Source organism: Scyliorhinus canicula, chromosome 12 (assembly GCF_902713615.1).
Source record: "Scyliorhinus canicula chromosome 12, sScyCan1.1, whole genome shotgun sequence".
Classification (NCBI taxonomy): domain Eukaryota; kingdom Metazoa; phylum Chordata; class Chondrichthyes; order Carcharhiniformes; family Scyliorhinidae; genus Scyliorhinus; species Scyliorhinus canicula.
In genome coordinates, this window is record NC_052157.1 from 26624029 (window position 1) to 26647053 (window position 23025).

The window sequence follows — 23025 nt, forward strand, 5'->3', positions numbered from 1 at the left end:
TCCCCCCCCCCACCCTCTTTCCCCCTCCCTCCGTCTTTCATCCCCCTCCCTCCCTCTTTATTCCCCTCCCTCCCTCTTTCTTCTCCCCTCCCTCTTTCTTCCCCCTCTTTCTTTCTCCCCCTCTCTTTCTCCCACTCCTAAGACGAAATTCTCCGATCCCACGCAGGGTCGGAGAATCGCCCGGGGCCGCCGAAAATCCCGCCCCCATCATGGCAGAAATTCTCCGCCCCCCGGGAATTGGCGGGAGTGGGAATCACGCCACGTCGAGCGGCGAGCCCCCTGCGGCGATTCTCCGGCCCGCGGTGGGCCGATGTCCCGCCGCTGGGAGGCCTCTCCCGCCGCCGAGGTTTGAACCACCTCTGGTGGCGGCAGGATCGGCGGCGCGAGCAGGCCCCCGGGGTCCTGGGGGGGGCGATCGGACTCCGGGGGGGTGCCCCACGGTGGCCAGGCCCGCGATCGGGGCCCACCGATCGGCGGGCATGCCAGTGCCGTGGGGGCACTCTTTCACTTTCGCCGGCGCCACGGCCTACATCATGGCGGAGGTGGAAGAGAATCCCCTAGCGCGCATGTGCCGGTGGTGCTGCCGCTGACGTCACCACCGGCGCATGCGCGAACCGACGAACGCCTTTCGGCCAGCCCCGGCGCGGGCGGCGGGCGTCAAAGGCCGTTGGTGCCGGTTTTGGCGCCAGTCGGCATGGTGCCAACCGCGAGAATTCCGCACCTTTGGGCAGGCCCGACGCCGGAGTGGTTGGCGCCACTCCGCTACGCCGGGACCCCCCGCCCCGCTGGGTAGGGAAGAATCCCGCCCCTTTTTTCGTCCCTTCTCTTTTTCTCCCCCTCCCTCTTTCTTCCCCTTCCCTTTTTCCCCCCGTCCACTGCACACTCTTCCCTCCCACCACTCCACTGCAACCACCTTTTCTCAAACCCATAGAGGAACCTCGGTTTGAGAGAAAATATTCTAGACATTACATAGGTAGCAGTTGATTGACCCGGAACAAAAGCATAGATGTGACAATTATGTCTCATTGAAGTTATGCAGAGTTTTATTTTACAGTTTGTGAAGTTAGAAGAAAGCAAAAAATTTCTTGAGTGAAAGACTCAGGGCACGATTCTCTGCCCCCCACGACGGGTCAGAGAATAGCGGGAGGGCCTTCCCGACATTTTTCCCGACCTCCCGCTATTCCCCCCCCCACGACCGGCCGATGGGCCGAGTTCCCAGGCCTTTACGGCCGTTTTCACGAACTCCAACACACCTGCTCTCACAGTTCGTGAAAACGGCCGCAAAGTGCCGTTCTGGAGAACCATGCCACCGCGGCCGTGCCAAGGGTGGCATGGGCCCGCGATCGGTGCCCACCGATCGCGGGCAGCGGGTCCGAACCCCGCGCACTCTTTGTTCCTCCGCCGCCCCACTGGATCAGTCCGCGGGGCGGCCGAGGGGCATAACGGCCCGCGCATGCGCGGCTGACATCATCGTTTGCGTCAGCCGCCGTTAACCTTGGCGCGCGGGCTTAGCGAAGTTTGCTAAGCCTGCGATGCCGAGGTTCACGGGGCCCCGCTGCTAGCCCCGACCGGGGAGCAGAATCGGGTCCCGGGAGGGGGGGGGGGGGGGGGGGGGGGGCGGAGGCTGCCGTTAAACATGACCAGATTCACGGCAGCCTTCACGACTCTCCGCATTTGCGGAGAATCGCGCCCTCAATTCCTGAAAGGGTTTCTGGCTTGTTGAAAAGAACTAGAGCTTTGAATTTCCAATTAACATTATTTTAATGACATTGATCTAGGTCAGTGTGTTTGAATAAAATTGCAAAGTTCTTAAATGTGTTTTACATTCTAGGAAAGCAACAGAGCAAATGATGGGGACACCTGTTTGCAATGGGCATGGCATCTCTGAAAAGAATGGGAGTTTGAAGTTAGAATCAGTGATCGAAGAGACCATCATGGGAGATTACGCACTGGTTATTAACGGACGCAGTTTAGTAAGTATGAATACTGAATGTGGTCATGAGGGTTTTTTTCTGTGTGGCTCCCTTTACAGCTTAGCAGGTTACCCTTGGAGTAATTAAGCCATGGAGATCATTCATCTCAGCTGGGCTAACAGCAAGGGTTTGAGATTTGGCCTCAGCCCTCTGATTAAGGACGGGAAATTGGTCAGGTTCCCCACCCGGGGCAGGATTTTCCAGTCGCAACAGTCACCAGGCAGGAATGTTCCCTTCCAGTCGGGGAACATTTCAGCAGTCAAGGGCTTTCAGCCTGTGATACTTGGGTAAGCATTCCCCAAGGCGAGCTTCAGAACGAACGACAACGAAGAATCGCCGAGCAGAAACTGATAGCCAAGTTCCGCACGCATGAGCACGGCCTCAATCGGGATCTTGGATTTATGTCTTTAACCTGTGATTATCCCTATCTCCAGTCGCACCGCCTGGACCTGTAAAGACTTAATTACCTGCTAAGACTCACATTTAAAGTATCATCTTGCATCATTGGCTTTGTCTATATATGCTGTGTTTGTGTAACCTACCTCTTCACAGGGCAGCATGGTGACGCAGTGGTAGCACTTCAACCTCACAACGCTGAGGTTCCAGGTTTGATCCCGGCTCTGGGTCACTTTCCGTGTGGAGTTTGCACATTCTCCCCGAGTTTGCGTGGGTTTCGCCCCCACAACCCTTAGATGGATATTATCTCAACCTGGAGCCCTATCGAATTTGAGCTTTGCTGACAATCCAAAATAACATTGCCACTTATTAATTATTAATACTACTCGGGGCAGCACAGTGGCACAGTGGTTAGCACAGCTGCCTCACGGCACCGAGGTCCCAGGTTTGATCCTGCCACTGGGGCACTGTCCATGTGGAGTTTGCACATTCTCCCCGTGTTTGCGTGGGTTTCGCCCCCACAACCCAAAGATGTGCAGTGCAGGTGGATTGGCCACGCTAAATTGCCCCTTCATTGGAAAAATAAATTGGGTACTCTAAATTCAAAAAAAAACCTACCTCTTCACTCACCTGATGAGGAGCTACGCTCTGAAAGCTCGTTATTCCAAATAAACCTGTTGGACTTTAACCTGATGTTGTAAGATGTCTTACTGTGCCCACCCCAGTCCAACGACGGCATCTCACCACCAGTGTGTTTGTCGATAGGAAGCACATTTATTCAGGCAGGAGGGTGGAGTGTGAGCATTCTATCACCTAATGGATCCTGCCGAAATTAAGCCCAGGGCAGGAAGGCTTGTGGTTGGACTTCCTGCCAAGTCACCAATCAAGACCCTTAAGCGGTCATTTAATGCCCACTTATGGGCATCGTCCCACCACCACTTTTGTTAATGCAGGTGTGGGTCGGCCTGTCGACACGTGGCATGCTCTACAAGTAAACACGTGCAGGCTGCTTGTGGTGCCCAGGTTTTTTTTCTGTAGGGGGTACCTCATCCAAAGGCTCTCAGTGTCTGATTGAGAGACTTACGTTGAGCACCCCCCCCCCCCACCTGTCCTTGCTGCCAGCCCCCTCTCTCTTCCCACCTCCCCAACTCAGACCCCAAAATACACAATATTGTCGATTTGCACCAAGATAATACTATTTTAATTTGAATTAGCCGAGAGTTTAATTTCTATGACCACTGCATATTTTATGGGGATAATGTAAGACAAATTGTGTACAATAATTAACTTGCGTCCTCGGAAACGGGAAGTTGTGGTTAATTTATTATTGCAAAAGAAATTGAGGATATAATGCATATCAATATTATGAATATATATAAATTAAGTGGACTTGAACATAACCTGATAATGTTTATTGAAAGTTTTATTTTGCAAAGATCAGGGTTGAATTTGTTCCGGATGCTATTTGCTTTGTTGTGCCCTCGCCACCAAAAAATAAATGATAGTTGTGGTGGAATGGCTACAGTTCTGTCTCGTTAAATTGCTCTCACTCTGTTTCCTCCTCCATTATTGACCCCTTGCCTCTCTCTTGTCATGATGGTAATTCATGTAAGTGTGTCAGCAATCAGCCCAGCAACTTATCTATTTGATTTTTGCTCACATATCAGCCTGGATTATTCACATATTCACCAGCCAAAGCTGACCCTGTCCGACATTAATGTCTGTACGTATGCTGTTGCTAGATATCAGTTACTGCTTGGAACCCTTTGGCCCTTCCTTTGTCCTGGAATGCTGAGAACAGGAATTGAAGCTTCCAATTTCCTTTCTATTCAGTTTGACTCAGTACCACAGAGTACGGTGCATTTACCCACTGTGCTGAGTGACAAATTGCTCATTTCTGGCTGACTTCTTGTTCTGAATAAATTAATTCAGTTCTTACAATGGCAAAATTAAGAGCTCGGTTGGCTAAGTTAATGAGTAGTTGCTATCTGCCAGGACAGTGACTTGGAAGAAAGGTTTGGCCAAGGTTCCAGTTCTCAATCACCATTCGGCAAGCCTTGCTCGAATGCTTTATGTGTGGATTCAGGATGGAGTCTAACTGTGATAACCCCCACCCCCCACTTGCTGGTCCTAGAATGGGCACTTAAGCAAAGTACCGCTCCTATCTGTTTGACACTTCCTCTTGCTGAACTGGCCATCTTTGTGGCTGAAGCTGATGTTTCATAGAATCCCAGCAGTGCAGAAAGAGGCCATTCAGCCCATCAAGTCTGCACTGACCCTCTGAAGGAGTACTTCACCCAAGCTCACTCCCCCTCCTCCCCATCCCATTAACCCCTTAATCTAACCTACCCATCTTTTCGGACACTGAGGGGCAATTTAGCATCGCTGATCCACCTAACCCGCACATCTTTGGTCTGTGGGAGGAAACTGGAGCACCCAGAAGAAACCCATGCAAACACAGGGGAATGTGCAAACTCCGCACAGACGGTGACCCAAGGCTGGAATTGAACCCGGGTCCCTGGTGCTGTGAGCCAGCAGTGCTAACCGCTGTGCCACCGTGTCGCTAAATTACAATTTATTTAATCTCTGCGACCAAATTGGGCATGAGTTCTGATCCAGACACATGGGATTTAAGTTTCCCATGTCTGCTAAGAGGAGGTTCACCAGGATGTTGCCTGGTATGGAGGGGGCTAGCTATGAAGAAAGGTTGAGTAGATTAGGATTGTTTTCATTGGAAAGACGGAGGTTGAGGGAGACCTGATTGAGGTCTACATAATTATGAGAGGTAAGGACAGGGTGGATAGCAACAAGCTTTTTCCAATAGTGGGGTTGTCAATTACAAGGGGTCACGATTTCAAGGTGAGAGGGGAAAAGTTTAAGGGAGATGTGCGTGGAAAGTTTTTTATGCAGAGGGTGGTGGGTGCCTGGAATGCTTTGCCAGCGGAGGTGGTAGAGGCGGGCACAATAGCATCATTTAAGATGCATCTGGACAGATGTAGGAACAGGTGGGGAACAGAGAGAAGTAGACCTTGGAAAATAGGCAACAGGTTTAGATAAAGGAACTGGATCGGCGCAGGCTGGGAGGGTCGAAGGGCCTGGTCCTGTGCTGTAATTTTCTTTGTTCGTTGTTCTTTTAACCCCAAATGTTTCATGCAAAATGATTTTGGAAATTAAGAATTCCATGGGATTGGTCTGGACAACTAAACTGTCCCTAATTTGACATTTTGGAAGTCTCACACAGAGACCGTAGGATGGCTGGTCTGGGCAGGGGAAGAAATATCAGAAGTGGTGCAGTAAGGTCAGAGCTTCTATGGTTGGGGGATGAGAGATGTTTGGGCAAAATGGAAGGAGTTCAATTCCGCATGCAGCTGTCATATGCCTGGCCTGTGGCCTGCATAGTGCTTGATGCTGGCACTGTAAAAGTTTCATTTTTGATCATTAACACCCCTCGGGTAAGAAAGCACAGATCACTAAGTGGAGAGTAAAACACATTGAATTGACTTTCAGTAAAGATGCTGCAGGCAAAAAACGATCTGGACAGAAAAGTTACAAAACTTCCCCTCCAGGTTTACCTGTGCTTGTTGATCTTCAAAGTAATAATAATAATCAACTTTATTATTGTCACAAGTAGGCTTATACTGCAATGTCATTACTATGAAAATCCCCCAGTCGCCACACTCCGGCGCCTGTTCGGGTACACTGAGGGAGTATTTAGAATGTCCAATTCACGTAACAAGCACGTCTTTGGACTGTGGGAGGAAACCGGAGCACCTGGAGGAAACCACGCAGGCACGGGGCGAATGCGCAGACTCCGCACTGACAGTGACCCAAGCCGGGAATTGAACCTAGGACCCTGGCACTATGAAGCAACAGTCTAACTACTGTGCTACCGTTCTGCCAAAGTTTGATGGGGGTGGGATTCATGATTGAATGAATTGTACGTGACCTTTGGGTGGAATGTATTTTTCATGATACTTAAGTGTTCATATGTAAATCATAGAAACACAGAGCATGGAAGGATCCATCTGGCCGACTGTGCTCTATGCTGGCTCCTGGAAGCAAAATTTCATCCTAATTTCACGTTTGTGAAGAATGATTTCTTTTCTGGTTAAACCGTTCAATGGCCTGTCTTTATTTCTTGCTTCCTGTCATACAGGCCCATGCCCTCGAAGCAGACATGCAACGTGAGTTCCTGGATCTGGCCAGCATGTGTAGAACGGTCATTTGCTGTAGAGTCACACCATTACAGAAAGCCCAAGTGGTTGAGCTGGTCAAAACCTTCAAAAAAGCTGTCACGCTGGCTATAGGCGATGGAGCAAATGACGTCAGCATGATCAAAAGTAAGCAAGGTGTCCTGCCAAATGTGAATTAAAATCTAAAATCTGCATCAATATCGAAATGGTGCATCAGAAATGCCAAAAAGTACTTTTTATAGATCTTCACCGCTGTCAGTTTCTTTGATTTGAAGTCTCAAAGTTACTTCCGCCAATCAAAGAATTAAAGCTGTGGCCCAGATTAAAACAGGACGAGAAGAACTCAGCTGATAATTTCATGCAATGCGCAGCAATCTATTAAATGGACAGTGGTGCTAGGCAATAGTGTCTCAATAACGTCTCCTGCTCTCAAGCAAAAGTTCCTACCCGTGTGTGGCAATTAAATCAAGGAATGAGGGTGATCCAGTCTTTGTGATAGTCAATCGAATAATTTTCCTCCTTCCATCTGAGGGAAAAATATATAAATCCGAACAATGAATTTGGTTAAAATCAAGGTAAAATTGTGCCTTTGCTAAAACGTTAATGAGAAGTTATTCAGTATGTTGTGTGGGTAACGTAATGCAGTTTCCTTCCAACGTCAGGTTGGAAATATATTAATTTAACGTGCTGATATAAAGTTACTAGTGGCTGAGCAAGAATGTTTAATAAGTTCAAAAACGGAAAATGCTGCACAATCTCAGCAGGTCTGACAGCATCTGTGGCAAGAGAACGGAGTTAGCATTTCAAGTCTGGTTGACTCTTTGTCAACACTTTGTCAGCTAGACAAAGTCATCCAGGCTCGAAACATTAGCTCTGCTCTCTCTCCCTAGATACTGTCAGACCTGCTGAGATTGCCCCGCATTTTCTGTTTTTGTTTCGGATCCCAGCATCCGCAGTAATTTGCTTTTATCATCATGTTTAAGAAGTTATCTTGCCATTGTTTTTGAGATTTTTGCTTATCTTTCTTAATGAACCTCAGTCTGGGAACAAAACCAAAGGATATTTTTCCTAACTTAACTCTTCAATGCACTAACTGCGGTTGCTTTACCTACAGGTGCACACATAGGAGTTGGAATCAGTGGCCAGGAAGGCATGCAGGCTGTCCTAGCTAGTGACTATTCATTTGGACAATTCCGATACCTTCAGCGGCTTTTGTTAGTCCATGGGAGGTGGTCCTATCTGAGGATGTGCAAGTTCCTCTATTACTTTTTCTATAAGAACTTTGCGTTCACTCTTGTACACTTCTGGTTTGGTTTCTTCTGTGGATTCTCTGCACAGGTTAGTTTATCTGAAAAAGTGATCAATTGTTCCAGACAGATCTGAGTCAATACGAAATGAAATGAAATTTCATTACCTCAGTGCCTAATGAGGTGTAGGGTCAGAATCGATTAGGCAGAGTTCAGGGTTTTCAGGCAACATAATTAATTTTAGAAGCGTTCTAAATTGTGTGAAGTTAATATTGCAAATTTCAACATTACAATCTGCGTAGATATCTTGTGTAATATTATAAATTTTACAGTGAGTCAGTAATATCCTGTTACGTCATAATATAAACTGAACTAATGCATCATAGAATCAATCGTGAATCATAGAATCTACAGTGCAGAAGGAGGCCATTCGGCCCATCGAATCTACATCAACCCTCTGAAAGAGCAGTTTACCTAGGCCCACTCCACTGCCCTTTCACTGTAACCTCATAATCCCACCCAATGTTTGGACACAAAGGGGCAATTTAGCATGGCCAATCCACCTAACTTGCACATCTTTGAACTGTGGGAGAAAACCGGAGCACCCGGAGGAAACCCACGCAGACATGTGGGGAACTTGCAAACTCCATACAGACAGTCACTCAGGGTTGGAAATAGACCTGGATCCCTGGTCCCGTGAGGCAGCAGTGGTAACCACTCTGCCGCTGTGCCATCATCTAAATGCAAATTTGCTCTAAGCCCTGGTATATTCAAATGGAAATGAAGTGCTCTAAAATGTTCAAAATTTAATCAATAATGAAAGTTATTGTGGAGGTAATGCAATTTGCTTGTGAAAGTACATGACTTTTGAGATTTATGTGAACTTGAAATTAACCACTTGTAAAATCTCTCTGGGAATGAAAATCCTGTCGAAACTCAGCATCTCTGAATATTTTGATGATATTTGCTTGCAAGACGGAATGCTTTATATCAAAGCATGTGACCAAGTATATTTTTTACATTATCCTCTTTCTGTTTATATAGCATGTTTTCACTTTAACAAGCTCTTTATTTTATAAAACCGCTACATTGATTTTGAAGATTATGGACGCAATTTAACTAAATGGGAACAAAGTCGAGCACGTTGAGCCACGTGTTCCCCGGCGCTCGCAGTGCCGAGAAACACAACGCTTTCAAACATCACTCAGGTTAGATAGGGGGCCACAGCAGGGAACGCACAACCAAGGCTGCACATAACCCCATTTTCAGCATGAGGAGCTCCGCTCGCCAGAAGGCCTCAGTGTAGCGAGAGATTGGTGATTTCTGGAGGCACCGTCACAACCCCTGATGCTCCCCCAAGCCATAACTCACTGTGAAGGGGCGTCCGCGGGCCCGCCGCAGCCCTCCCCCCCTCCAACCCCCGTGCGGGGAACCCACAACCCTATTGCTGTCGCAAAAGAAATGGCAGCTTGGCACCCTGGCAGCACTAGGCTGGCAGAGCCCCTGCCAGCTGACTGTCACCTGGACACCTTGGCTTGGTTCACTGTCTGTGCGGAGTCTGCACATTCTCCCCGTGTCTGCGTGGGTTTCCTCCGGGTGCTCCGGTTTCCTCCCACAGTCCAAAGACGTGCAGGTTAGGTGGAATGGCCATGCTAAATTGCCCTTAGTGTTCAAAATTGCCATTAGTGTAGGGTGGGGTTACTGGGTTATGGGGATAGTGTGGAGATGTGGGCTTGGGTAGGGTGCTCTTTCAAAAGAGCCGGTGCAGACTCGATGGGCCGAATGGCCTCCTTCTGCACTGTAAATTCTATGATCTATGATCTTATTGGCAGTGCCAGGCTGGCATCCAAGTGGCAATGCCAGGGTACCAGCCTGTCCAGAAGGCAAGCACCTGGGGGACTCCGATCTCCTTAGAAACCCCATAAGTGCCATTCCATCTGGTTCCTATTTGTGGAGACCAGTACTGAACGACGCTCACCCGAAGTCTTGTGTTAGATCTCACGAGGCGTTGCGAGCCGGTAGATCCCGGGAGCGGGGCCTTCTGGTTTCCATCATCCATGCTGCACAGCAGCGTGCTGCCTTTCGAGCACAGCTGGCCGTTTGATCGCGCTCTATGAATTTAATTTGCATCTGTTGGTATGGACGTTGATAGTTTTAGTTTTTTTGTTTTTTGCAGACTGTTTATGACCAGTGGTTTATCACCCTATACAACATCGTTTACACATCTCTTCCTGTTCTGGCCATGGGCATATTTGATCAGGTAAAGTAATCTTTGAATTAATTTAGATCCGTTAAGAATGAGGGTTTAATTTCCTTTAGTTCACGGAACTTTGCTGATAATTCCCGTACCAGCCTCCCCGAACAGGTGCCGGAATGTGGCGACTAGGGGCTTTTCACAGTAACTTCATTGAAGCCTACTCGTGACAATAAGCGATTTTCATTTCATTTTCATTTCATAATAGAAGCCTATTTGTACATAGATTCCAACAAATTCTCCTCACACAGCTTGCCAGGAAATTCAGTACAGCTCTTTAAAAATTCAATCTTTGTTCAATTATGTGCATATTTATTGTTCAATGGATTGAAGGATTCTCTCTTTAACCAACACCATTTCAGCTGCAGCCTGGCCCCAAATATGTATCAAAATATGTACCGTCTACTCTGTTCCAAATCTTAGGTGTGCATTCGGCATTTCTAGTGTGGTAGCTTCTGGAACGCTTGTGCTATGAGCGAGCCTGATAACGTAGTGCTGTTTTGTACTTTTGAGTTCGATTGAGAACTGGATTGAGACAGTCAAAATTCATTCAATTCAGCACTCTTATCAGAGAGTTCATGTAGAGAATGGTAAACAAATTTACAATGTCGCTGCAACATGGACTAACCAGGCATCGAACAATCGGCATTAGTAGCAGTCAGACCAGGACTTACAATTTCCCTTTCTACCTGTACGTTGTGTCTTTGGTTTACAAGGAATGCAATTTACTTGGATCTTCACTACATGAAATGAAAAATGAAAATCGCTTATTGTCACGAGTAGGCTTCAAATGAAGTTACTGTGAAAATCCCCTAGTCAACACATTCCGGCGCCTGTTCGGGGAGGCTGTTACGGGAATCGAACCGTGCTGCTGGCCTGCTTGGTCTGCTTTCAAAGCCAGAGATTTAGCCCTGTGCTAAACAGCCCCAACTGTTATAACAAATAACACTGAGTGTTATTTTTTTTAAACGACAGTCAAAGTAGAAGCAAAGAATACTGTATTATGTTTACCCAGTCCAGGATCAAAATCTTCTCACTGTGAATTCGGTCGATGATGTGCTGACACAACAGTCTTTTTTTGCCCATTTTCATCTAATCAGTTACCTCAAAAACCTAGTCATGGTCGAGAACTCCTCATATGTTTCCTATAGTCTGGAGGTTCGTGTTACCCCGTATCTTTCTTAGTTTGTCTTTTTTAAATTAAAGGACCTCCAAATAATTTTCTCTCCCTACTCCTCTGAGGTACTGGCTGGTACTGAAGTATTGTGCCCTCTGCCTCCAGCCAATTTTCACTGTAACATCATTGCAGTGTTAACGTAAGCCTATTTGTGACACTAATAAAGATCATTATTATTATGTCTAATACCTTGTGCAAGTGACTGCACTTTGCATGAAAACCTAGATGCCGAGTGTTAATTAGCTACTTTGACCAGAGGAGACATCCCGGGCGGGATTCTCCCTTCTGGGGACTAAGTCCCAACGCCGGCGGGAAAACCGGCACCAACCACTCCGGCGTAACAGCCCCCGAAAATGCAGAATTCTCCGCATTTCCGGGGGCAAGGTGGACACAGGAGGGGTTGGTGTGATTCCGCGCATGTGCAGACCTGCCGCCGTATTTTTGCGCATGCACAGGGGGTTCTCTTCTCCGTGCCAGCCCCCGGGCAATATGGCGGAGCCCTACAGGGGCCCGGCGCGGAAGGAAGGAGTCCCCCTACGGAACAAGCCCGTCCGCAGATCGGTAGGCCTCAATCGCTGGCCACGCCATCATGACCCTTCCAGGGTCAGATCCCCCCCCCCCCCCCCCCCCCCCCCCCTCCGAGGACTGTCCCCGCATATTCACCTGCATACTCACCTGCCAGGTCATGCCGGGCGTGAGGTGAGTTATTCACGCCGGCGGGACTGGTCAAAAATGGACGGCCGCCCGGCCCATCGGGGCCCTGAGAATCGGCCGGGGGGGCCACTGTCAACGGCCCCCCGACCGGTGCCGCCCGAAAAACGGCGACAGAGAATACGGCAGTTGGCATCGGGGTGGCGGGGCGGAATTCGTGTCCTCCCCCCGGGGATTCTCCGACCCGGTGGGGGGGCGGGAGAAACCCAGCCCTCATCTAAGCTTCTCCTTGCCCAGCATTCACAAATGTGCATTTTCTAATAGGAGCCAATATCTACCAACCAAGGCAAGGGAACTTGGTTGATCATTGTTTTTCCAGTCCCTAAATCAGTTGTAGCCTCTATATTTACAACACGAGCTGAGATAGCCTAACTCAACACAACTGATCAGAGTTTAGACTTTGGTGCTGTTTCGTCTCTTGTCTAACTCAGCAGCATTTCGGGAAATATATTCACCTAATGATCAATTAGGGGTGAGATAAGGGTTAAGGCCTATCTGTTGAGATGGAGAGTAACACGTTAATCAGTTCAGAGTGTTTTTCATTACTATGATGCCTAATGGATGAGTCACTGATGAGAGTATTTGGTCTCTAATGTAATTTTTCTCCTCAGGATGTCAATGAACAGAAAAGCTTGGAATACACAAGACTCTATGAACCCGGACAACTCAATCTGTTGTTCAATAAGAGGGAGTTCTTTATCTGTATAGTCCAAGGAGTCTACACATCCATCGTCCTTTTCTTTGTTCCATACGGTGCATTTTGTGACACTACAAGAGATGATGGGACTCATCTTTCTGATTACCAGTCATTCGCTGTTACTGTGGCAACATCTTTGGTGATTGTGGTTAGTGTGCAAGTAAGTTCTGATGTTAAAAAGTTTGTGCAGGTTACTTTAGCTTGACACCAGTGATAGAGTTATCACAAATATTCAGGAATTTTAAAATTAAGTTTGTTGACAACAATAATTTTGGGAAGCACGGTAGCATTGTTGATAGCACAATTGCTTCACAGCTCCAGGGTCCCAGTTTCGATTCCCCGCTGGGTCACTGTCTGTGCGGAGTCTGCACATCCTCCCTGTGTGTGCGTGGGTTTCCTCTCCGGGTGCTCCGGTTTCCTCCCACAGTCCAAAGATGTGCAGGTTAGGTGGATTGGCCATGGTAAATTGCCCTTAGTGTCCAAAATTGCCCTTAGAGTTGGGTGGGGTTACTGGGTTATGGGGAATAGGGTGGAGGTGTTGACCTTGGGTAGGGTGCTCTTTCCAAGAGCCGGTGCAGACTCGATGGGCCGAATGGCCTCCTTCTGCACTGTAAATTCTATGTAAATTCTATAATGAGCCTCTATCCAGAGTACTTAATAAATTAGGAAAAGCCCTTTCACAGGTGTGAAGGAGTATTTAGGAGAGGCAATCAAAGATTTGGCTGGAAAGGTAGGTCAAGAACAGCATCTTGAGGGGAATGGGATATAGGGGGTGCAAGGGGTTTGAGGAGGGAATTTGGCAGACGAGGATCCAGGCGACTCAGAACTTGACGACGAATGGTGGGATGAACGAACAAGGGGATGATCTAGAGGAAGGAGTGATCTGGAGGGGATCTAGAAGGAGGGCGTGGTGGAGCATATGTCGTGTCACAATCCCCCTGCCTTCCCACCCACCCGTGACCCAGTCCCCATGATACAGAACGTAAGTAAGACGCCCACTAGGCCACTCACCCGTAAGCATTTCTGGGCCTTACTTGGCCAATTATTGGCCACTAAAGCCCCTTCCACACACTTCCACTGCCGTAACACGCTGAGCAGTGAGAGTGGGAAGGCTGATTGTTTTTGTTGTCGCGACACTTGGAAAGGTGGAAAGCACATAATTTGGGGGCATCCTGCAAGACGTAACTTCCCAATTTGTGCGTCCCCGCCTAGCCTCCAAAACCGGCACCTTGTCCCCCCACCCATCTCCACGTCCACTCTCGGTCCCACCAGGACCCTATCACAGTAGAGCTGCTGGTTGATTTTATAGGCCGGCAGAAAAGCTTGGAATACACGAGACTCGACGTCCCCGGGCAACTCAATCTGTTGTTCAATAAGAGGGAGTTCTTTATCTGTATAGCCCAAGGTGTCCACACCTTTCTTGTCTTTTGTTTCGTACAGTGCGTTTTGTGACACGACAAGGGATGATGGGACTCATCTTTCTGAATCACTCAGTAGCTCTTGAGGGTGGAACCTCCGACCCCTGAGGGAGGGAATTCTGACCTCCAGCTTTTTTAAGCTGCGGAGTGGCCTTTTTAAAAATTGGTTGGTTTGGTACCAACATCGTGGTCGCTCCTCCCCCCTCCCCCACCACAATCAATCCCCGGTAAAATCCAACCCGTGGAGTCAATGGCCAAAATTCTCTGGCCGTTGCAATTCACATTTCCAGCCGGCAGCCGGTTACCCGACGGCGTGGGGTGGCTTCAATGGAAAATCCCATTGACAAGCGGTGGGAGTGTAGAATCCCACCTCCCGCGAATGGGACGCCGCTGAGAAACATGCGCTGGGGAATCGGAGAATCCCGCTCGGTGTCACACAATATATTGGAAGTGCAGTGGGTGTTATTATGAGCACATTAATAATTCTAACATTGTCATCTTTCAGTGCCAAGAGTTCCAGCTTCTTCTTAGCATTGCATAGCGTTTGAGCCTAAAAGATGAAGTCCCACATTCAGGCACAGAACTGGTGAAAGTTATTCCCAGTTACCACCAACTAGAAAATGTTGTCCCAGGCAATGAATAATCATGTCATTGTTGCCATGTACGGAATAGTTTTACTTCAATTAAAGTCTGATGCCCCCATAAGCAACTCCTTCATGAACAATAAAATAGTAATTCAATTAATTCTTAATAAATGGATGGCTGAATCTAATTCTCAGAAGGTACCCAGTCTTTAGGCTTTCAAATTAGCTTAACCTTGAGGCACTTTGATCGTTCAAAAGTGGAAGAAAGTTATTCAAGTAACTCTGCATAAATGCATGCAGAACACAAGCATTTAATTCCCTCCCAAAATTCCTAATGTGTGGGAATATTGTACGGTCTGGATCAAATTAACATTGCCCAGCAAACTTCCTGTATGTTTAGTGTGTGCTATAAAATACTAAGGAGTCAAAGTCATTACAGCACAGAAGGAAGCCATTCAGCCCATCAAGTCCAGACTGGCCCTCTCTAAAGCAATCCAGTCAGAGAACGTGGGTCTTGTCACCAGAATGTTCCAAGTGGAACAACCCCAGCTACAAGCAGATCATGTCATCCATTTACTGACTGCCTGTTTGACCGACAATGGGGTAGAATAACATTTGAACTTATCCACTGGAATTGAAGGATAAATAAGCCTTTTAGAGATGGGTCATTCACTGACCAAGTTAAATAGGCCATATTACCATTAAAGCTGTGTTGCATTGTACATTGTTTCCTAAACATCCAGTCCGAAGCAAGTATGGTAGTGGCAGTGATAAGTAGGAAAATATATTGCAAAAATAATTTACAGTATATAAATAGATTATGTAATGTACTGCTATGTTTTAATCAGAAGTGTGGATGCTCATTGTGAAGTTACCAGAAATACATATTTAAATCCTGCAGAGGGAAAATAACGTACGCCAACACATGATCCAGCCGTTAATTGATTTCGTCTTGTGAGAGTATCATCTGATAGGGCCAGAGGTCCTCAAATTATTTTTAATATATTAGCATTCAGGTAGTTTGGATGCTGTATTATGAGGCAACCAACTGGAGTGGCATGGTGGCGCAGTGGTGAGCACTGCTGCCTCACGACGCCAAGGACCTGTGTTCAATCCCGGCCATGGGTCACTGCCCGTGTGAAGTTTGCACATTCTCCCCGTGCCTGCGTCAATCCCATCCCCACAACCCAAAAATGTGCAGTGTAGGTGGATTGGCCACACTAAATTGCCCCTTAATTAGAACATTTAAAAAAATTAGTAAAATTAATTTGTATGTTAATCCATTGAGAGAGATACTGAGGTATGGGATTTTTGTCCAAATTTCTCGGCCACTATCAGCATTAAGCAGAGCAAAGTCACTTATACTATCGGACCGTCAAAAGTGCGACTTGCTATTCAATGGGATTACTCGACAGCAGATTAAAGTGGATAAATTACAGATACAGTCAAATCAATCCAGTAATCGATAACCTATCATCATTTGGCAGTACAGAACTTGAGTAGTACTGAAAAAAAGAGACATATCAAAATTTTCATCTTGGACTCATCAGAACATTTTCCAAAATACCAATGTAAAGGAAAAAGAACAATTTTTACTGTATGGGAAGAAAGCGCTGATTGGTTGACAGGTGGCCTCTGATCGGTAGACGCGTTGCCATGGAGAATACACTATGGGGGCTTACATGTGTGCGTAGAAGAGTCCCATTGAACTCAAAATGCCAATTATGCTTCTTCACAGATGCTACCAGACCTGCTGAGTTTTCCCAGTTTTTTCTGCTTTTATTTGCAGTATCCGTAATATATTCTATTTATTGAAAATAAGGACAGCTGTGTACATACCTTAGGCATCTCTAATTCACAGCTTTCACTACTTTGTGAAATAAATTGACGGATTAAATATGTGTAAGTCACCTAAATCAACTGGAATATACCCTTGACTTTTAAAAGACAATGAAGGACCAGTTAATTTTAAGAGCTATTTAAATAGAGGCACTTGTTTTAAACAATGGCTAAGATTTGACATTTGGTCAAATGCTGGAATGCCAGTCATTTTAAATTGAAGCATCTGTGAAAGTAATTGGGCAGGACTGGGAGATGTAGGATCGAGGCTTGAATGGATAACCTTGAGCTGATAACTTCGTTGGGGAGGGCTTATACAGTTTGATGGAGCATTATCTTCTTGCAGGTCTTATCTGTAATTAGTCACTCCTTTCAGGAAATTGAGTGGACCAGCCTCTTTAATCTCCCACTCCAGGAGCTGTATCTTTGTGAAGGGTGGAAATCTATACCTGTGTTCTTCAAAGACAGTAGCATTATATCCGCAGCAATTTTGACATCGGCGGTAAGCTGAATCCTGAGATTGAACCATCAATATAATTCTGAGGATTGAGATATTTTGTTAAAGAAAGTGCTGTCACCACACTCTAGATGGGTTTACAAAGTGGTTCTAATGATAAACTGGGTACTTTATGAATCAATAAACCAATACCTTGATTTAGATTAGTTCTAAACTGTAGTACGAGAGAATTAACTGTGAGAAAAAGCTGCTAGCAAGACAGTTAAATGTCTTGGCTGCAAGTGTTAAATTGTATGTATTCAATGGGATATTAGTCTTTTGGGAAAGGCATTCATCATCTTGGATTCTATAGTGCAGAAGAAGGCCATTTGGCCCATCAAGTCTGCGCAGACCCTCCAAAAGAGCAGCATCGCAACCCTGCAACCCATAACCTAACCTGCACGTATTTGGACACTTAAGGGGCAATTTAGCATGGCCAAACCCACGCAGGTGCCGGGAAAACGTGCAAACTCCACACAGTCACCCAAGGCCGGAATCAAACCCGGGTCCCTGGCGCTGTGAAGCAGCAGTGCTAACTAACCACTGTGCCACACTCGACCTGCATGCATTTACTAAGTAAGCCAGATTGACTAGTAATCCAATTTTCCAATTAAAAGGACATTAAGTGTTTAATGGGATGTAAATGTGTAAGACTTATAAGTGGAGAGCTACGTAGTTTGAAAGAGATAACAAATGATATCCCACCTTGCATAAAAGTGTGCTATTTGTGCCTGTCTCAATGTGGCAGGTTTTGAACAGTGTGGCAATTTAGGGGAAAACCCATGTCAGTTGATATTAGAGCAGCACCTAGTGGTTCCTATGAAGTCTGGCAGATGATGTGTAATCTTTATTTTTAAAGTTCGTGAAGTGGCCTTTTTGCCTTCCAAAGTTTATCGTAAACCGTGGCACTGATTCTTTTTATTGGATGTAAATTATTGGTATTGATACCTTTGTTTTTAGTTGGTTTATGTAGAATTACCTCCGATTATCTCTCCCCTTCCCAGCCTGAGCCATTTTAGGTATCACAGCACACATTCATGGACACAGTACACATTGACAGGGTGCTGTCTTTTTTTAAATTAATTTACGCGATGCGGACGTCACTGGTTAGGCCAACATTTATTTCCCATCCCTAGTTGCCCTTCAGAAGGTGGTGATGAGTTGCCTTCTCGAACCGCTGCAGTCCTTGAGGTGTAGGTACACCCACTGTCCACTGTGCTGTTAGAGAGGGAGTTCCAGGATTTTGTCCCAGCGACAGCGAAGGAACGGTGATATATTTCCAAGTCAGGGTGGTGAGTAACTTGAAGGGGAACCTCCAAGTTGTGGGGCTCCCAGTATCTGCATCTTGTCCTTCTAGATGGTAGAAGTCGTGGGTTTGGAAGGTGCTGCCTAAGGAACCTTGGTGAGTTACTGCATTGCATCTTGTGAATGGTACACAAGTGGCTTTCAATTGCAGTGGTTTTAAATCCAATTTTTATGTTAGACCAGCATACACAACTGTCCATATCTTGACCAACTGATTTACCTTCTATCAACTCTCTGGAGCAGTGCCGATACATACATGGCGGCACCGTGGCACAGTGGTTAGCACTGCTGCCGCATAGAGCTAGGGACCCAGGTTCAGTGCTGGCCTTGGGTTCTCCCCGTGTCTGCGTGGGTTTCCTCCAGGTGCTTCGGTTTCCTCCCACGGTCCAAAGATGTGCAAGTTAGGTGGATTGGCCATGCTAAATTGCCCCTTAGTGTCCAAAAGATTATCTGGGGTTACTGGATTCTGGGGATAGGGTTGGGGCGTGGGCCTAGATAGGGTCAGTTTGTTCTTGACCCATGGTGAGATATGGAGTGCAGATTTCTCTGGGGTTCCCTTGCTTGTCTGACAAGTGGCTCATTGAGAACCTCTCCTAACTCCTTAATCAGCCTTAGATGGATATTATCTCAAGCTGGAGCCCTATGTCTTCTGTTTCAATCAGATTTGAGCCTGAATGACCAACATTGGAGTGAGTGGCTGTAACCTTAGATTGGCCACTAAGATTAAACCTAATTATATCGCGATTAGAGCTGACCAGATAAACCAAGTATGATAGAAAAGGTTCAGTGGAAGTGCTATTAAAACATTGTCTGATTATTTATGTTAACTGCTGTTTGTGAGTCCTTGAAGTGTGCGAATTTGCTGTCATATGTCCTACATCACAACAGTGACTACTCATTAAAAGCTCTTTGTTGGTTATTTTGGACTTTCAAATATAGAGCTTTCCTTTTCTTTGCCATAGAATATGTGAATTTGTATGTATTTCATGTATGATCACAATTGATTAGTCAAAGTAAAGTATAATCAAAGAACTATTTGAGTGTAATTTCTATAATCGGGTGCTAAAGTTTAACTCCATCTACTGGACAAACACCAGGGGCTGAATTCTCTGCCATCAGGATGCTCCGTTTTGCCGGCAGCCCGGGGGTTTCCCCATGGCGTGGGGCTGCCCCACAATGGGAAACCCCATTGACTAGCCAGCGAAACGAAGAATCCTGCCAGGGTGCTGAACCAGAAATCTGGTGCGGCGGGACAGAGAAACCCGCTCCAGTATTCTCAAATAGAATAGAAGTGTTACGTTTTTGATTTGTAAAAGATTGCAATTTGGCAGGAAAGCAGCTGACAAAATGGATTTCTCCCATGTTGCTCGCCCGTCAGGGTAAGTTTGCAACACAAACTGATAGCACGTGGTGTGCAAATGAGTGCAAGCGAATTAACAGTCCTCCAGAATTCCTTAATGGCGAGATGTTACTAATTTTATTACAACTGGACTTAAACACAGGGATCCATTCACAAACAAATGCACAACCTTCAGTTGTGGGCGCGATCTAATCAAAATCAAAGAGACTCCGTTCTGAGTGAGATTAGCAGGGCGCCGGGAACGGCCTCGCTATTTAATGGAACTCTTTTCTCCGGGCCTCAGTGGGCAACATCCTGCTGAGGCCTCACTCAGCCACATTTCCTGCACTGAGAAGCTCCGCTCGTCAGTGGAGGAAGCGATCATTGTGTCATTTGCCCCCACCTCTCGACCCCTTGATCAACCCCCAGACCCCCCGCAATGCCCCAACTCACCTGTTGGGGGGTCCTCGAGCCCCCCGCAACCCACCTCAATACGGGCAAGGCACCCCTGGGCTGATCCCCAGTGTGGGCAAAATGCCACCTGGGTACCTTGGCACTGCCAGCCTGGCACCGCCACCTGGGTGCTAGCCTGGCACTGCCAGGGTGCCAGGCTGGCAGTGCCAAGGTACCCAGGTTGTATCAGCCATGCCTGCCCAGATACTAACCACCCAGGAGTTGCCTGGGACCAGTGCCATTCCACCTGGTCCCCGTTTGTGGGGACCAATGCGAAACGGCGCCCGGTTGGGGTTTCGTCAGCGAGGCCGCTAGATCCCGGAAGCTGGTTCATCTGGCGTCAGCGGAGTTGAGTGGGCTTTTAAGCTCACTTGACTCTGCAGGTCGGGCTCCTGCCAATTATAGGCGAGATCCAGATCGCTGCATCTCGCGTAATCTCGTTAGATCTCGCGAGGCGTAACGTCCATCGGGAATCCTAGAAGAGACGTCCCCGAGATCTACCGGCTGTGCCCATCCCGATTCTGGAGGGACATGGCCGGTAAATCACACCCTGTTTCTAATAGATATGTATAATAGCTGCATCATTGATCCATTAATTCTTCAAGCTTATATTTTATAGATTTGTTAAATTTTCTAGTTTTCTCATCCTTTACGTTTCTGATGCGCAACATGATGTGGATAATTAAAATTCTTGGCCATAAAATAAATCATCAAGTTGATGATTAATATGAAATCAAGCCATTATTTAAAAGGTAATATGATTGTGCAGTGTTTGTGCTGCGTAATTGTTACTGAAGTAATTCTGCATTTAATGTCATTGTTCGTTTTGAAGCTTTTCTTAAATTTAATTGTTTTGGGTTGTAAATCTGTACAGAAATATAGCATACAAGATTGATTACATAGAAATGGTACTGTGGTGGTTATGTGACTCACCTGGTCATCCAGATGCCTAACAATTCCGAGCGCTTGAGTTCAAATACCCCAATGGCATTTTGAAAATGTTTAATTTGGTATGAAAAAATCTGGACGTTAAAGAAGGAATGCGGTATCAGTAGAAATTAACTTGAAGTTTTTATCTTGTAAACAAAATACCTACACAAATATACTTCATTGACGAAAATCTGCTGCTTTATCCAGTCCAGTGCTTCACTCTTCAACTGCCCTCTGGATTGCCCCAACAATCCATTCAGTTGTATCAAACCGCTAAGTAGTATTTTGTGGGAATCCCTTTGCCACATGGAATGTGACAGTTCAAAAACACCATCTCCAGCCTCTAAAGGCAGCTAGGATTGGGCACGAAAATAAAAGCAAAACACTGTGGATGGTGGAAGTCTAAAATAAAAACAAAAAGTGCTGGGAAAACCCCGCAGGTCTGGCAGCATCTGTGGAGCGAGAGAGATTGAGTTAAAGTTTCAAATCCAGTATGACTCTTTGGGTGGGCCGATAAATGCCAACCTTGCCAGTGACGCTCATTTCCCAAGGTTGACTTTTCTGGTTCTATTTACAGATTGGTCTCGACACCAGCTATTGGACAGCGGTCAACCACTTCTTCATCTGGGGGAGTGTGGCTATCTACTTCTCCATCTTGTTTGCCATGCACAGTAATGGATTGTTCTCAATATTTCCAAGCCAATTTCCTTTTGTAGGTAAGTCTCTGGAACTTAATGCGGGCAATCTTGCTGGAGCAGTGTAGGCACCAATTAATCTGACTAATTGCCGACTAACATATTTTGCCATCACCCGAACATATTAAGCTCTAAAACTTAATGAAGTAGACAACTGGAAGCTAAGGTCACCATCTTGTGATAAGCATTTTTAAACATTTGAATTATCTTCTGTTTTAGTTTGGCACTGATTTAGGTAGCAATCAGCTCAAATTGATATGGCAACTTTAAATTAGGAATGGATCTCTTTGATTAAACTTATTTTTGCGCCAATTTTTAAAGATGCAAAATAAGCAATATTAAAATAATGACTAAATCTTTGTGGAACGATATTTACATTGATCCTGATGCCCTCAGATTATTTCCACTACTTGCAAGCAATTCACAAGGAACATGTTTCCAACTTCATCACAAATATTGAATATAAATCAGCAACAGTGCTCCAGATACTTAAGCGTTCTGAAGAATATTTTTAAATACTTGTGCCTCCAGGAAATGCTCGGAATTCCCTGGTCCATCTTACCGTGTGGCTTGTCATCATTGTGACCACCGTGCTATGCATCGTACCAGTGGTGGCAATCAGGTTCCTGATGGTAGATTTGAAACCAACTTTGAGTGACAGGGTACGTATTCAGTTCTTTATCTTGGACCGTTTTTCACCTGTGCTTTAAAAGAAAGACTCTGAATGTACATTGTAACACCATCCAAGTCAGCTTTGTCCAACCTTGAGATTTATTATTCGTTGAATAGCTGTAATGTTTTCCCTTTGTTACTTCAGTAATGGGTGCAATCTACTCGAGTGGGGACAGAGTCCCGTTATACAAGATTATCCAGGTGTTTCCGGCGCTCGGAGTGCATCCGGGTAGATTGGGGACCTCAGTAAGGAACTCCCCGACGAGGCTGCACTTAGCCCCGTTTTCTGCACTGAGGAGCTCCACTCACCGGAACTCTTCAGTTTTGTGAGAGATCGGTACGCCATTTTTAAGTGGCGCCCCAATCCACAAGCCCCTGACATGACCCCTGAAGCTCCTTCGATGCCCCATTGCAAGAAGACCTCACTATAAGGACCCTGGGCTTCCCCATACCCACACAGGGCACACCCCAGCCCGATCACCTCCTGCAGAAAATGCCGGCTTGGCACCTGGTCAGTGACAGCCTGAAACCCTGGCAGTGCCCCTGCCAGCTGGCAGTGCCACCTGGGCACCTTGTCAGTGCACTGTAGTGAATGTATTCACCTAATGCATGTATGATACTGTAACCTATGACCTGGAAGTGGTGA

General features: G+C 46.4%; 1 protein-coding gene across 3 annotated transcripts in view; it reads left to right on the forward strand.

Annotated features, from left to right (window-relative positions):
* atp8b4 (ATPase phospholipid transporting 8B4) overlaps positions 1–23025 on the forward strand; it is a 372477-nt gene that overhangs the window by 341640 nt on the left and 7812 nt on the right. For all 3 annotated transcript variants that reach the window (XM_038813489.1, XM_038813490.1, XM_038813487.1), the window contains 7 exons: positions 1832–1973; positions 6526–6709; positions 7677–7900; positions 9986–10069; positions 12563–12808; positions 21590–21728; positions 22239–22369. In XM_038813489.1, coding sequence (XP_038669417.1) covers positions 1832–1973; positions 6526–6709; positions 7677–7900; positions 9986–10069; positions 12563–12808; positions 21590–21728; positions 22239–22369 — 1150 coding nt within the window. The remainder of the gene's footprint in view (positions 1–1831; positions 1974–6525; positions 6710–7676; positions 7901–9985; positions 10070–12562; positions 12809–21589; positions 21729–22238; positions 22370–23025) is intronic.